The sequence below is a fragment of the Centruroides vittatus genome, unplaced genomic scaffold (assembly GCF_030686945.1).
Source record: "Centruroides vittatus isolate TY-2023 unplaced genomic scaffold, ASM3068694v2 contig_911, whole genome shotgun sequence".
Lineage (NCBI taxonomy): Eukaryota > Metazoa > Arthropoda > Arachnida > Scorpiones > Buthidae > Centruroides > Centruroides vittatus.
This window is the reverse complement of record NW_027122600.1, coordinates 553,569-569,330: the sequence shown is the minus strand read 5'-3', so window position 1 is coordinate 569,330 and position 15,762 is coordinate 553,569. Positions and strand designations below refer to the sequence as shown.

Genomic DNA, 15,762 nt, shown 5'->3' with positions numbered 1-15,762 from the left:
TGAATAATTAAAATTAAATAAATAAAGTAAATAAAGACTGTAAATTAATAAAATCTAAAAACATCATATAAAAATTTCATTAAAAAACTCACATCAAGGTTTCGTTTGCTACCATTCAACGGCGTTATGATAAGGAGACTATTAACTATGCTTTTTTATAAACGTCATCAAGTATGGTGCTCCAGGATTGGTGGATTATACGACCCAAATGATTGTTTATTCTATTTCTTTCTTTCTTTATGTTTAAATGTTCTTATAATTGACGTTTGTAATTATTTGATTCTTTTTTTTTAATTTTTATAGTATTTTTGTCGATTTGGCACCCATAACTATTGCAGTGTTCTGCGACTGCATAATTTGCATAATTACCCCTTATGGCACGTATGTGCTCTTTTATTCTTGTGCTTAATTTTCTTTTTCTTTCTCCTATATAAGTTTTGGCCGGATCACAGCTGCAATTGAATGAATACACAATTTCTTTTTTTTTCCATTCCATAAATCTAATTTTTTATCTGACCTATGATATAAATATCTTTTGAATAAATTATTTTTTGGGGGGGTATTAAATTCACTTTTCCATTTAGTATATTTTTAACTCTTTCAAATATTTTCGATACATACATCAAATTTACACATTTTTTATCTTTTTCAAAATTTCTATTTTTATTACCATTATTATTAGTCCAGTTTAACCATTTTTCTAATATTTATTTGGGGTAACTATTCAGTAAGAACATCTTCATGACTTGTTCTATTTCTATCTCTTGATTTTCTAATTTACTAGTTCTGTTTTTAATTTTTTTTGTGTACATTTTAAAGATGTTAAATTTCATAGCTTGTGGAACGTTGGTTTTGTAATTTAGTACTTTTAGTATTTGCAATAGGTTTTATAAATTTTCTGAATTCTAATTTATTGTCAGTTCTATTGATGCTTATATCAATATATCTAAATAATTTAAACTATTATTACATTCTGTTTCGGCTTCAAATTGTATGTTTGTTTCTATTGAGTTTGCCTGTTTTAAAATTTTATCTTCACTAGTCTTTCTACTATCAAATAAAATAATACAATCATGTACATACCTATTATAAAATATTATTCCTTTTATATCTTTAATTTTTTTATCTATGTCTATCATAAAGATTTCGGCAAGTCTTGGGCCTATGCATGTTCCCATTGGTATCCCTTCAGTTTGACTAAAAGTTATCACCATACTTGAAATGATTGTTTTCCATTACTAACAAACACAATTTAATAATCCAATTCGGTGCGTTAATTTTCTGTAAAGATTTTTCAATGTTACTTTTTGTTATACTAGGGTACATATTTTTTACATCTAAAGATAACAATTTCGTATATTTATTAATTATAATATTATCGTTTTTTAATCTATTTAATAATAAATCAACATTTTTTAAACTATAATCAGAAATTTCTAACGTATTAAGCTTATTTTTTAAAAATTTTTCTAAATTGTAATATACATAATTTTTAACATCAATTAAAGGTCTGTACTTAAGTGGATTTTTATGCGTTTTTACCCTAATATTGAATTTAGGTATACGATTGTTTTCGCTTTTAATTTTTTAAAATTCTTCATCTGTTATCAGATTTCGTTTTTTTTTTTTTAATATCTTCTAATTCTTTATTTAAGCCATTTTGCATACTTTTTCTTGGGTCCTTTCCTAATAATTTATATCCACCTCCTTGTATTAATTCTGTTATAATTTCATTCTTCTTTTCTGACTCTATGATTATTGTTTGTTCTGTTTTATCACCTTGGAGTAATTCTAATTTATTTTCTATTAAAAAATTTTAACGTTATTTAAATGTCTTTTATAATTTGTACTTTATCTATCGTTTTTCTTTTTTAGTTTTTGATTTTTTATGATGGTTTGCATACCTTTCCTTGTTACTTCTCTTTCTTCCTCGGGTATTTTCCATAGTAGATGCTCAGTTAACACCGCAAAATCTTCTTTTTTCATTATCGATGGTCCATTAAAATTAGTTCGCAATTCAATCGTTCTTCTTATTGAACTCGGTATTACAATATTTGTTGTATTCACAATCAGGTTTTTCCTCCACTCTTCTCTTTCTTTAAGTGAAGGGTAACCTATTTTTTTATTAGTTTTTTATATTTATCTTCGAAAAACTTACCGGTATACTTTATTTCTATTTTTTCTTTCTTCTTTTTTCTCAGTAATTTCTTTAGTTTGTAATTCTTAAATTTAATGTTAGATGACAGAATTATCTTATTTATTTTTATTACATCGTGCTTTTGTAGGTTCCTGCTTATACTTACAGGTAAACTCAGTGTTGGTAATCTGATTTGCTCCCTTTTACAAGTTCTTAAATACCAGAATTCTGTTTTTATCTTCTCTATTTCCTCTGGTAACTTTTCATCCTGCATCTTCTCAAGAACAAACATGCTAGCCCGAAACACGTACAATATGTGTACAGAAATTATTACTACAGGTGATATAACAAAGAAATTTTGTTCTTTCCTGAACTAACTCTCATTGCTGTGCCAATCTTTAAACACCAGTATAAAGTCCTATTAATAAGTAAAGTCCAAAAAGACAATTAACAATAATATTAGAATTTAAGGACAGTAAGGCTTTTACAATTATAGAACTTTCCCCTTTGTTTTTTAAAATGACTTGTTACATAGCATAACATACAATAAAGTATTATATTATGTAGTAAAAAACGAATTTACAAAATAATTTAAATTATTAACTTTTGTGGTTTGTAAGAGAGAAACTTTAAAACATAATATATTTAATTTCCTATAACGTTTTAAATACAATAAGCATAATATAATGGTTTTAAAAATGAATATTAGTCATCATCTTTCGAGTTTTTCGGCATTTCATCTAAAAAATAAAAATGTTTTCTGTTAATTATAATTATATTTTATAATTTAAATATTTTTCATTACATCATAATGAGTACAGTGGGTGATCGGTTAACGAACATAATCCGTTCCAAGACTTTGTTCGCTATCCGAATTGTTCGTTAACCGATTATCGATTTACCACAGATTTTTATGGGAATTTGATTAATTCGTTCTGGAGACCCCAAAAGATAAAAAATATATTTTCTTTCTTACTACGTTTATTTATATGTAATAATAAAAATACGTATTCAGTCTATAAAAATACACAGTCTTGCATTTTTATTAGTCATGTTTTTTCCGTTTGTGGGAGTTAAAGACTCTGTCCAGTGTCGATTGCTTTTCTCTCTTCTTCAGGATTTTTCAGAAGTAATTAATAGAATTGTAATTGTAGAGATCCCCAAGCCTATTAACCTCAACCTGGTTTGGATGCCATTCTAAGACCGTTGTTCTGACATCCTCCCACTTCTTGAAAGATCTTTAATTGCAGATATCGGTATTAATCCTCTTTTTCAAAAGAAAACATATCTCGCTGAGTTTCTCGGTGTTCTTCATTCCAGAGTTCTTGGCATTCTTCTGTCATCAGATCAGTTTCAGGTTCCATTACGAGCTCTTCAATGTTCTTTATTTCTGAGATGTGATTTTTGTTACTCCTTAAGCTGCTCGAGTCTTCTTGATAATACAATATCTTTCTTCGATAAGATTGAACTGCTGCCTACTGTAGACCTGTTCAAGCCATACTGCCCAGCAACATCAGACATCTTCTGCCCACTCTCTACCTTTGCTATTATACTCTCACCTTTCGAAAATAAAAACCGACGCAAAACTTAACGAGTACCCGCCCGACAGTCTCGCGAATACTATAAACGAATTGTTTCTATCAGAAAAATAAAAGGCTGGAATTACAAAGGAGAGTTTCAAAGTTCGGAGAAATACTATTCGATTAGTATATACCGGGTTGAGGGTCGATGTCGACGTCTCCCGCGCTCCGAAAAGTTTCGAATTGTTGCCTGAAGACGAGGGAAAACCAATCGGTATTCATTATTTTACGTCGCTTCTTCTTGTGTTTGTTCTGTGAAGCGTTCGTTATCCGAACATAAAAATCTTTCGCGAAAGTGTTCGTTATCCTATTTGTTCGTAGTCCGAACTGTTCGTTAACCGATCACCCACTATATTAGAAACAATAGCTTTATCATCTCTACATCATATTACAATATTATATTACAATCATTTTGCTAATACAGTATTATAAAATCAAAATATAATTGCGTATGATTATATATACAAAGATATATATATATATTAAACTATATATACATATATAGTAAAACCTGTTTAAACCGAATCGCACTGTACCAAATATATTTCGGGTTTGGCAGGTTTGTTTTGTACAGATTTTAATGTATAGGATGTTTAAGAAATTAATATTAAATATGCTTATGTATAAGTATATAATGTATTCATATATACGTATACGTATTACACGAACACTTAAAATTATATGTTAAAAGAATATAAAATAATAGATGTACAGTATTGTACATTATTTTAATGTTATAGTGTGTATATATGATGTCTAGTTCATAAATATAATATATCGATTATAATACAGATTATAAATTAAGAATACTTGGGCTGCAATTTGGAAAAAATTGTAGACCTACAAATTTCCACTGTCTGTCTGTCATTCCGTCCTTCCTTAATCTCGAGAATGGAGTTAGATAAGTGAAAGTCGACATATACATGGTAAGCTTTGAGGCAGAAGACCCCGATTAACTGTGTATGAACTTCCGGTTTGCACCGAAAGTCAGGTTATTTCAATTTAAAATTTTCCCGAGAGGAGTTACCTAACGGCACGACTCTATTTCTAGCAGGAAAGTGTGATGTACAAGAGCAAAACACTACTAATTTGAGGTGGAAAGCATATATTTTATATTAAATAAATTAAAAACATGATTAAAAATTGCAGCTCGTCATTGCGACCATGTCACAATAAATAAATTGTCTTTGCATTATATTTTAAATGAAAGTTTTTATAATATATGAATGAAAAGTATTGCTCATCTTAAATTAATTTTAACTTTCTCTTTGTAAAAGTACTAATATTTTATGACGATGTTTTATTTAGTACAGATGGATTATAATCCATCTGTACTAAATAAATATAGTAATATCCATCTGTACTAAATATAGAAATTCCAAAGTAAATAAGTTAACTGAAGGATATTTTATTCTTCTATTAATTATTTTTCTTGAACTATTCACTCATTTTATTAAGAATTTAAATTATAAATTCATAAACAAAATAAATTTGTAAACATTGAAAATGTACAGTCAAAACCTGTCCAAAGAGAAACCATTTCCTGAACACTGGAGTTCGATCGCAGGTTCACGCCTCGCCAAGACGGGCTGGCCACGTGGAGTTTTCCGTTGTTAAAGCCTTTACAAGTCACAAACGAGCAATTATTTATTGTGACATCATCACAATGTCGGGCTGCAATTTGTAATCATATTTTAAATTTATTTAACTTAAAATATATGCTCTCCACCTCAAATTAGTAGTGGCTTGCCACTATACTGTACATCATACTTTTCCTTTAATAAACAATAGAGTCGTGCCGATCATCTAACACTTTTCGGGGAGGGGCAAATTTTTGAATTGAAATAACGTGACTTCCAGTTTGCATCGGAAATTCATATATAGTTAATCGGGCCTCCTGCCCCTAAAGTTTCCATATCCGATCTCGGTTTTCATCTTATTCCGTTCTCGAGATTAAGGAAAGACGGACGACAATGTGAATTTATAGGTCTATAATTTATTCAAATTGCAGCCCAATTACAAACAAATTATGTCGAATAAAAATCTCTTGTAACAAGTTACAATTTTAAGAAAAATCTCTGAACAAAATCTGCTGTAAATATTTGCTGCGTTACCAAATATTTGTTGCAAAAGCTTATTAATTTGTCTAGTTACAAGTTCTGCAAATGTAGTTTTAATAAAAATGTCTACCATCGTTTTTTACTCATAAAGTAATTACAAGTTTCGTCCTTTTTGAATTCCCACATTTCAATGTATTTGATTCGTTAGCATAAGGATTGACTTCAGTACCATTGGATACCGATGAAGATGATAGCTTTGACGAACAATTACAGTAGGAAGACGAAATATGAAAAGAATTGTAAATGCCGTTCATTAAAATTCTACTTAATTGTAAATAAATTAATGTAATAAACGATACAAATCTGGAAAGTTTCTCACTATAGCTTGTACCAAACGTGTGACTTCTTGTAAGACTCGTAACTTGTAATTTTTATGCAATAGGACCCCAAGAGTATTAGACTAATTAAAATTTTAAATTCATATATTTAAGATCTTATGTTTAGATTACAAAGAGAATATTTTTAGTGACTTAGACAAGAATTAAGTTTCATAGAGATTAAGAAGATTAAAAACACGACTACTGAGACCACCAATAGCCGAGTGAATAATAGCACTGAGCACCGGTAGTTGGTGAGGCCCCCGAGTCTTCCGGATTTTCTTCACATCTCCAATCTTTTAGCAGATCGTCCATATATTGCGTTGTTTTAATCAATCGGTTAATGTTACCTTAGGTAGCCAAGATGGCGGCTCGTCTCTAATTCCAGCAAGGAAGCAGTGGGACGCACGTTCTAACTTAACCTAAGCTATTCTAATTATTTGGTTGCTAATAATTATGGTAATTTATTAGAATAGGTTAGGTTAGGTTAGAACGTGCGTCCAACTGTTTCCTTGCTGGAATTAGAGAGGAGCCGCCATCTTGGCTACCTAAGGTAACATTAACCAATCAACCTAATCCACATGGCTATTGTAATTTATTAAGACAGACGTGAAAATAACAAAAACTAATTATATTAGAATTATATTTAAATTAAAAACCAGAAAAAGAAAATTAAATTTTAATTGTTTTAAATTGAAATAATTATTTTTGAGGAGTCACCTCTTTAGTCCGGTGATCCTTTTAATGTTCATTGTAAATTGATGATATATGCCAATAGAAAATTTAAGTCGAAAAATTCCTAATTTATTGACACACACATGTAATTCAAATTATGAATTTGCTATACAGCAATCTCTCTCTGTACAGAGTAATTGAAGAGAGTAATTACTGGTATACTGAATTGGTGTTTTATTTGGCTAGGCATGCAATTGAAACACTAGAATTTGGGACTAATGTAATAAATATACACCGAAATTATATTATACAGTATTTTTATGTTAAATAATGTAAGGAAAATAACAATTTAGTTAATTGTAGTCTGCTGGATTTATGCCAGATGAATTAATCAGTTGTGTTAATAGTATATAAGTTAACTTATATATCCTGCCATGGCAGGAAACCAGTTTCTATTTTTCTCTCATAAGTTCGAGTTAGTAAATATTCGACTACATTTATTATAAATAATAATTAAACAAGTCAGTTATTTTAAGAACTTTTACGAATTGTACTGTACAGTACATCTAAATCTTAAAAAAAATGATTAAAAATTTTTAGGACAGAAGTCAAATTTTAGGGTTTTTTAAAAATTTATTTATAAAGAAAAAAATTCCTAAAATGAAATTTTTTTCCATTATTTTAAAATGTTTAAAAGTTCTTTAAAAAATGATTTATTGTAGTTAAGTCTGGAATGCATTTATTTGCATAGTTACGAGTTCTTTTTTAAATTTAATTTCCTTGTTAAGTTTTTAGAGTTATTCTCTTCATTAACGAGGTTAACATACACACAGAATACGCCCTGTATATTTGACTAAAAGCAAAGGTTCTTAACCTTTCCACTGTAGGGAAGTGAACTTACCCCTTGAATTTTTGAAATGCATTCTTGCACCTTGGCCTTCCCTTTAAATAAAATTTCTTTTAAGAGGGTAAAGTCGTTTATGTTCTCACTTAATTTAATTTTAGGCACTACTTAAGTGATTAAGAAAGAGAATTCATCAGTGCTATTCATTAATATGAAAATATTTAAGTCTAGACTATGGATTTACAACAGAAAAAATACATAATTATATCGCAGGTTAAACAGTTTCTATGACTTAAACTAGGTACTGGAGAATAAAAAACCCTTTAAATTTCGATATTAAAATTTATCATAACTAAATAACTCAATTGAAATTTACCTGGACTATTACACGGTCCATCGTTTACTACCGAAATCTTAACTCCTTTCCTGCATATTTCTTTTTCTAAATGGCACAGACTGTCGTATGTGTTTCCATCGGATGCACAGAAGGGGGACCAAGAAGAACAGGACATTGGGCAATTCACACAAAGAGGAATATTTTTAACGTGATCAAATATGCATCTACTTTGTTTCGGGCAATTAACCATATCGCAGTTTTCAAATTCTATAACATAAATGTTATAAATAATGTAATTAACTATTTTATAAACTAAATTAAAACACGTACTGTACCTCTGCATTGGCCCTTATAAGCGACAGAGACCATATATCCGAGTTTACAGGCTTCTTGTCTAAGAGTACAATAATTGTGATGAGTGATATTGTTAATGGTACAAATCACGTGATTTTTGACGCTAGCAGGACAATCTTGGTGACACCGAACGCAATGAGGACGATGATAATGATCAAGGAAGCAAGACTTCCCTCTTAAACACTTTACTTTCTCGCAAGAATCTATTCGAAGAAAACGAAGATTAAGCAATAGCCGTTTTATAAATTTATATAAAAATGTAATATAAAATGAAATACTTTGGCATGGACCAAAATATGCAATTTTTAATTTATTTCCTCGTCGGCACTGCTGTTTCAGCAGTTTGCACTGATTAGCGTACGTTTGTCCGTCTGTTCCACACACGGGTCCAGATTGCTGTTTCTTGAAAGTGCACAAATTTTTCCTCGTGCAATTCGAATTGCAATCGTTTCTGAAGCAATTAACTGCAATAATATGGAAAAATTGCATAAATTAAATATCTTAGCCTATTGTCATTCCAAATGAATTTTACAATTGTTAATAACTACACATTTTAGATACTTCTTTCTTTTCAAATAAATTATTTTTAACTCGATAATTACAATTTAAAACGCAATTTTTTTAACTTTCAAGCGAAATTAATTCGGAAATTTCAGCCTAACCATTTTCGGAAAACGTGTTTATTTTTATTCAGTCTGTGTGTACGTCTGTACGCTTGTATGTAAACATAACGTATCCCTCATAAACGGAACACGGTTTAATGTAGAAAAATAGTCAATAATATGCATAATTAATAGGGAAAAAAAATTCAAAACTAGAAATACTCTTCGTACTTTTTAGTATTTAAGCAATTTTCGATTTGTATTCGAAGTTATTATGGAAAATACGGGACGAAAAACATAAATAGCAAATTTTTAATTATTTTCTTCACTTATTTAGCGAGGAAACTAATTACTTTACAGTTTATTTAAGCAGAAATTCACATTCCGCCATCTTAATTTAACTAAATATCCCTGCTTCATTTAAATCTAGAAACGAATTAATTACTTTATAAATACTAATCCAAAGAAACTTATATACCAAGAAATTATATGAACATACTTATCTCTATAAATATTATTATTTATTGTTGCAATTTAAGCACATAATGTATTGACCTTTACAGGGTCTACAGGGATAAAGATTTCCCACAATTTTCCAATAAAACAAAGATCCCGATCGATGTTTCTCGTTGCTCCAACCGTAAGAATTCGACCCTAAGCAACATTCTTTCCTGGTAACATTATTCATCAGCAACTGTGAACACCCTCCATTTTTTCCGATTTTTGCCCAGCAGTAGCCAGCTAGAAAGGTACCAAAATCATTTTATTACATCAATATTTTTAAATTATAATTAGGAAATTTACTTTGTTTCACGTTAAGTAAGCTGGAGGTAATTGCGAAATACTCCTCTACTAATGCAAGAATTATTAATTATGAAGTTAATTACGTCTTGCAGAATAAAAAAAAAAAAAAGGTATTACCGGAATTGTTTCATTATCAACTGACAGATAATTGAGAAGAAAATTAAAAAAGAAATTAATTTTTCACATCGCTAACAATAATATAATGTAGAAACAAATTAAGCCAAGTTCATAAACATGTCAAAATGTTAATACAGTATATACAAAAATAATTCTTTTTTTCATTTATTTTATTATTCTTCTGAGAAATTAACTGCGACAAAATAATATAAATCTTTCACGAATTATATTTTAAAAAAAAGGAAAAAAATAAGACAGTCGTAACCTTGGCATTGTAGACTTCAATTATTATTGCCTTACTTTTTATTATGTCTAGTCAAATAGGAAATTTAAAATGGCGTGTGTATAAAGTTCTATTATATAACACTTGTTTACGAATACTGAGTTTAGACTTTTTTTTTTTTTTTTTAAATAACTTTTTACCCTGCACTAATTGTTTTCCGTCATAAGCAAAACAAAAGGACCCTCTTGTATCTACATGATCTCTTAGCCTCCATTGTAGGCCTACCAAACTTATAATAATAAACCAAAAAAGGGCCTTGGAGGAAGTAAGAGATGAGGCCTCAACATATTCGGGTCAGCTCTTTTCCGAAAATTGATAAAGTATTAGGAATTGATTGAGGGCTTAACAGCAATTTAGAAATACAGTAATGAGATAAATAGAAATTTAGGACTACATAATGGGCTAAATAGGAAATTAGAAATAAGTTAATGGGCTCAATAGATGGATTTGTAGTTTATTGATTTTTTAGAGTTGGAGTTGGTACTTATGCCTCCATTGTAGGCCCTCCAGACCTATAAAGTATACCCTGCGAGAATTTACGGAAAACTCTGTATACTAACGCGTACCAATATACAAAATTGTTATCCGAATCTGATTTTCACGACAGCAATTTGTTGTAACGTTTAAAATTGTGCGCCCATAGAAAATTTAATTGAAGTAATGATTTATTTAAACTTTAAATTTAAAAAAAAAAATTGTTCCTATATTAAATTGAAGTGAAAACGAATTAAAGAACTTACCTCGATTGGAATTAAAGTTAATAATCAAAATAACGAGAAAGAGCAAAACTTTACTTTGCATGTCTGACCGGTGAGATTTGAATGAAATAGATGGCAACAGTTTGGTTAGGTATAAGAACCCGCCTCTTTGTTTAACGTTAGGCAATCAGATCTTTCTGGAATGGGAAGTTAATGAGATCTTTATTGCTTTGTTTATAATTTAAGAGATTGTATGTAGCCAAGTACGGATCGAGTTCGTTAATAAATGCAGAATAGCTTAAGTAGTTTCAGTGTGGCTGCCTGTAACAAGTATTTATTACAAAATAACAGGCTTCAATTTATTGTAGTAGGAAGGAGTCGGATTTAATCAAAAGATTCCGAAACTACTACTTTACATCAAAAATCTAATTGTACACGATCAGATTTTATACAGACAAAAGTGTTTCTGAGGCAGAAAATGATTTTTTTAATAAAAAAAAAGCAATATTTTAATTCTACGTTTATTTAAATGTAAAAAATGAGTTAATTAATCGATAAAGATTTTATTATTTGCATATGTAAATTATTCTCGCTAGGATCAGTTTGCTTATATTGGTGGAGGTATGCTAGAACTTACCTTATTTATTCGACTGCATGTAGGCTCTCCTCCTTCCTGTCCAGTAAGGAGGAGGGCCTACATGTGTTCTTATAAAGTTCAAAGAAGCAAGGATAGATTCAGACCTGTTGCGGTCCTAAACTATAAAATATAACAGGCCCTTAATCACCAAATAATGTAAAATTGCGGGCTCTAAGATATAGACTCATAAAGAAGGCACTAAGCTACATCATTTTCTTTAGCTTATGTGCAAATCCAGCCGTTCCGAGAAGGTACCAGCTCCCTTCAAATATAAGGTATGTTGGATAAGATATTCTATATAAGTTATATAGATATGAGATGTTATAGGTATGAGCTAGTGACCAAGGTAAGGTTTTGAGAATTCATTTCTTTTATTATCTGAGATTAACTATAATCTAAATAAATCCATTAACGAGTTGCTTAACTTTCCCGGCAACATTTGGTGGCGCCATCTGTTACGATATTTTATTTAAAAAAACATTTTTTATATTTTTAATTATTATAAAGTGGCAAAAAACACTTAATTTTGAGGATAGGAATGGGTTTTATAAATTGTAAATGCTTAACGAGTAGAATCGTCATTAAGTCAGACCCTGCTGGAGATATGACACTATACTTTTCATCTCTCCACCCCTCGACCTTTAACCACCAAAAAACGTGATTAACTAATTATTAATTTCTATAGATTAATATATTATGTATATACAGTTATAAGATTGGATTGATGCAAACACATGGACAATCTGCTGGGAGGAGTGCCTCCCAAGAGGACTTTTTCCATGGAGTATCTGGTCCCTATTGAAGTGTTACCACGAGAAAAAATCCTGGAATACTCCACGCATCAGCCCATTGGTCAGTGTTCAGAGATTTTATCCATCGGGATTATGACTGTAGGACTCATACGGGCTCAGGATAATAGAAATTTCTAATTACACGAATTAATCACTTTGCATGTTCTTACGGCTTATTTACGTAATTTCTATTAATTAATAGTGAGGTTGAGACCGAAGTTTTAAACGCGAAAACTTATACGTCGGACGTTGAACTGTAAGCGGTTCATGTAAGTGGAATCATGCTCGACATTCCAAATGCCATTGGAATGGCATTTGGAATGTCGAGCATGATTCCACTGACTTTCCAAACGCCATTGTCAAACTTCTAGGCTTACAGGAAAGCGGCTCTAAACGTCCGACGTACACGTTTTCGCGTTTAAAACTTCGGCCTCAACCTCGCTATTTAAATACTTAGTTACGTCAGGACGTCTGACACCATCCCAGGAACGTTTGATATTTACGTACAAAGGTGTAATTTAATAGATGATGGACAGATTCCGGCAAAGAACGACACAAAATTCGCGCTAATTTGCATAAAAATTTTAAGTAATTTTACAAAATTAAAGCTATTGGATAATTCTATACTATTAGAATTACTTTAAAATTTAATTTGGTTGCTGAAGATTGCTGTCAAAATCTATCCACTTGTGAAGTTAGATTCGATTTCTCAACCAGGCCTTTATGCAAATTGATGTAAAAAGAATATATAGAATTGATGTAGATGTGCTCTACTACGTTTACATGTTTTGAATTTGTTAAATGTTTAGAGAAGTGACATAATTATATATACTTAAAGAACAAACCTAATACATCATATTTTCAAGAGGCAGTTCTCAGCTTCTAAAAGGATCGTTTTAATCATATATATGTAATCTAGTTGATCTCTATTGCAAATTAAGTTTCGTAAATTCACTATTAACATTTGATAAATAACTTTTCCGCTTTCAATGGAGTGTTCGTCTACAATTTCCACAGTCGACTGGCCAAGTGAAATTTTTTTAAATGACGTTTTTAGAAGAATATTATTCAATACAAACGAATTTTATGTTAAATTCGTTTCTTTAATCAAATTTATATAATTGAAATTCAATTTAAAACGTATTTGTTTCAGAAGCGAAGATAAAAGTTAGTATTTTATAATAATTATAAAAAAATACTTATAATATATATGATAATATAAAATATAATAATAATATATAATTATAAAATGCCATAAATTCAAAAATTAGTTGCATCATTATGTTTACAAAGCTGTTTCATCGATGAGTGTAATTGACAAGCAGCAGGGGAGCCAGTACATTTCCGTGTGGGTTGTCCTTTTCCTAATCACCAAAGGAGCCCAAATTCCATTATTAACAAACAACAGAAAAATTTATGACTTCTGGCCTATTCTGAAAATATAAAAGAAATTAATGAATGCTATTTGTCCATTGTCTCACGCAACTTTGTTGTATGCTGATCAACATTTGGCCTTGAAAACAAGGAATATTCCTTGTTTTCAAGACCAAGTTAGCTCTAATTGAAACTAGTGCCATCTTGTGGCGCGTTAATTCGTAGTTAAAAGCTTCTTGCATAATGTATGACGCCCTATTTTATAGCTTGTGTTTCCATTTCTATAGTCTGAGGACGACACTGCAAGTAGCTAAGTAAGTAAACCAATAGTGTAGCCTGTTTCATTTGAAACAGACTACACTATTGTTTTGCTTACTTTCTGCGTTCTACTTGTTATGTGTGTTCATCTGCTCAGTCTAAGTATTGGATTGGCCCATAAGTTCTGGCGTTTTTTTTTTTAAGTGAAAATTTTGCGTGAGAAATAAAATGTTTTGGCAATGCGTTTTATGTTATTCGATAGAGAATTGTGTTTTCTACAAAATAGTGTGTTTAGTTTTTTTATGCTGATATACTTTTTGTTCTTTTCAGGTCAATAATGGAGTGTAAAGTCGACAAAAAAGAGCATTTTCGACACCTTCCTAAGAGGCATGCTTCTTCGCCATACACTTCAAAAATCTCTCGAGCAGCTACAGTGGTTTTGACACCTCGATTAAACGCAAAAAGCAGAAGGTATCGAAAATGCTCTTTTTTGTCGACTTGACACTCCATTTTATTGACCTGAAAAGAACAAAAAGTATATCGGCATAAAAAAAACTAAACACACTGTTTTGTAGAGCACTAATTCTCTGTCGAATAACATAAAACGCATTGCCAAAACATTTTATTTTTCACGCAAAATTTTCACTTAAAAAACACGCCAGAACTTATGGGCCAACCAATACTTGAACTATGCGTTCACGTGTAAACCGTATGAACAAGTTTTACACTAAACTTTAAAGACTTCGTCTTACAACGAGGAATTATTTTACACATTCAATTAATTGGTTACATTAATTCAGATTTTTAAAAATTTAATTTGTAATATTTTTACCTTTTTAAAAAGCCTAATAGGCCTAATTGAGTAGATAGTGCAGAGATGAATCTCTGCTCTACACCTTTCTGTAATCACAAGGCGCAAATCATTTCAGAGAAATCTCTAAAGCACAAGTTATATAGCAGGTTGTATAAGTGTATGCATTCAGTATAAGGGTATCAAATATACAGGGTGGCCAGAATCACCCGCATAATAAACCAACCGGACGATTGCTCGTGAAAAACCGAACCGGAGGACTGCGCATTCCTGAGTTACTGGCGCGAACAGTTTGTCACATCACATCCGGTAAGAATAGACAGCTGAAATGTCATAACAAGTTTGAGTAAACCATTACAGCACCGTGTAATGCGACACAGCCGATCCGTCGCGGAATATACATTTGCAGGCGTTGCAGCCTATCAGAGGTTACAGTTGTGAAGGCCGTCGTACGACGTAGTGACTTGTGCAACGCATGTCTGTACAGCCATCACGTCGCTCTTCAAGAATTCGCATTACCGGACGTGACGTCACGAAACTTGCCACCCTATCGGAAAATCGGACTATACGTTTCCGGTTTGGTTTTTCCATGAGCGATCTCACGGTTGGTTTATTGTGAGGGTAATTCTGTCCGCCCTTTGTCCTACAGATTACATTTAAAGTAGATGTCTTTATTGAGAAAAGAACAGGAAACTCATAATTCACGACAGCAAAATTAAACTCGTGACATTTTATATTATTATCCAGCCTCATGTTCCCCACCTATAATAAATTGTATCCGATATGCTTAAAGGACACTTTCTGAAAAAGCCGCCACTTTGGCTTCCCTAATTTTATAATTTCCTTAGATATTCATGTCTAACTTGCTAGTCGTTCGAATCCAATTATCATTAATTCTTTTCATTAAAAAGTAATGAACTTTAAGTAGTCTTCGTAGGTTCTTATATATGTAATTTTAACATTATTATTTAACATTATAGTAAAGAATAAGATCACAGTTAATATAATTCATACGCTCGCTCA

General features: G+C 30.9%; 1 protein-coding gene across 2 annotated transcripts; it reads right to left on the bottom strand.

Moving 5' to 3' along the window:
- Positions 1-2,765: 2,765 nt before the first annotated feature.
- Positions 2,766-14,850, bottom strand: LOC136984248 (follistatin-like). Of its 2 annotated transcripts, none has more exons than XM_067281156.1 (6): positions 14,761-14,850; positions 9,522-9,707; positions 8,643-8,828; positions 8,346-8,567; positions 8,050-8,277; positions 2,766-2,877 (listed from the first exon to the last, which is right to left on the bottom strand). In XM_067281156.1, the coding sequence occupies exons 2-6, from the start codon at positions 9,652-9,654 to the stop codon at positions 2,843-2,845; spliced, it is 804 nt and encodes a 267-aa protein (XP_067137257.1). In that variant the 5' UTR covers positions 9,655-9,707; positions 14,761-14,850; the 3' UTR covers positions 2,766-2,842. The 2 variants fall into 2 exon arrangements, with proteins under 2 accessions (XP_067137257.1, XP_067137256.1); XM_067281155.1 differs by lacking the exon at positions 14,761-14,850 and adding an exon at positions 10,911-11,017.
- Between the last annotated feature and the right edge of the window lie 912 nt (positions 14,851-15,762).

Bases quoted from the DNA above. Each gene is read 5' to 3' on its own strand.
- LOC136984248 (XM_067281155.1), bottom strand. From the start codon at position 10,971: ATGCAAAGTAAAGTTTTGCTCTTTCTCGTTATTTTGATTATTAACTTT. The intron at 8,568-8,642 runs GTATTTCATTTT...TTCTTCGAATAG, and splicing joins ATATTTTGGTCCATGCCAAA to ATTCTTGCGAGAAAGTAAAG. The intron at 2,878-8,049 runs GTAAATTTCAAT...TTTATTTTTTAG, and splicing joins TGGACCGTGTAATAGTCCAG to ATGAAATGCCGAAAAACTCG.